This window comes from Mesitornis unicolor, unplaced genomic scaffold (genome assembly GCF_000695765.1).
Source record: "Mesitornis unicolor isolate BGI_N332 unplaced genomic scaffold, ASM69576v1 scaffold17268, whole genome shotgun sequence".
Lineage (NCBI taxonomy): Eukaryota > Metazoa > Chordata > Aves > Mesitornithiformes > Mesitornithidae > Mesitornis > Mesitornis unicolor.
The window spans coordinates 1-621 of record NW_010204014.1 but is presented as its reverse complement, the minus strand read 5'-3'; the positions used below and the strand labels follow the sequence as shown (position 1 = coordinate 621).

Sequence of the window (621 nt, the reverse complement as noted above, 5' to 3'; positions counted from 1 at the left end):
GGTGCCATCGTCACCAGCAGCTATTCATCCACTTTCGACACAGTTAGTGGGGACTAACGGCAACCTTAGCCCTGCAAGCACTGAAACAAATTTTTCAGAGTTAAAAACTATGCCAAATCTTCAACCTATCAGTGCTCTTCCTACAAAAACCCAGAAAGGAATGCACAGTGGAACTTGGAAGCTGTCTCCACCCAGGTTAATGGCTAATTCACCTTCCCACCTCTGTGAAATAGGTTCTCTGAAAGAAGTCACACTGTCACCGGTGAGTGAGTCTCACAGCGAGGAAACCATACCAAGCGACAGTGGATGGAATAGGGACAGACAACAACAGCACTTCTGACCAAGCCGAGAAAAGCTCAGAATCCCGCCGGAGATATTCCTTTGATTTCTGCACCCTGGACAATCCAGAGGCTATCCCATCTGACACCAGCACAAAGAACAGGCATGGTCACCGGCAGAAGCATCTCATTGTGGATAACTTCCTTTCTCATGAAAGTATAAAAAAGCCAAAGCACAAGAGGAAAAGGAAAAGCCTGCAGAACAGGGATGACCTCCAGTTTCTAGCAGACCTTGAAGAACTCATCAATAAATTTCAAGTGTTCAGGATTTCCCATAGAAGTT

At 45.9% G+C, this 621-nt stretch overlaps 1 protein-coding gene across 1 annotated transcript in view; it reads left to right on the top strand.

Moving 5' to 3' along the window:
* The window catches only part of LOC104545722 (SET-binding protein-like), a gene marked incomplete at both ends in the record, with an annotated part of 2,398 nt that extends 1,784 nt beyond the window's left edge, over positions 1 to 614 (top strand). The window contains 2 exon segments of the mRNA XM_010190928.1: positions 5 to 307; positions 309 to 614. Coding sequence (XP_010189230.1) covers positions 5 to 307; positions 309 to 614 — 609 coding nt within the window.
* Positions 615 to 621: the final 7 nt, after the last annotated feature.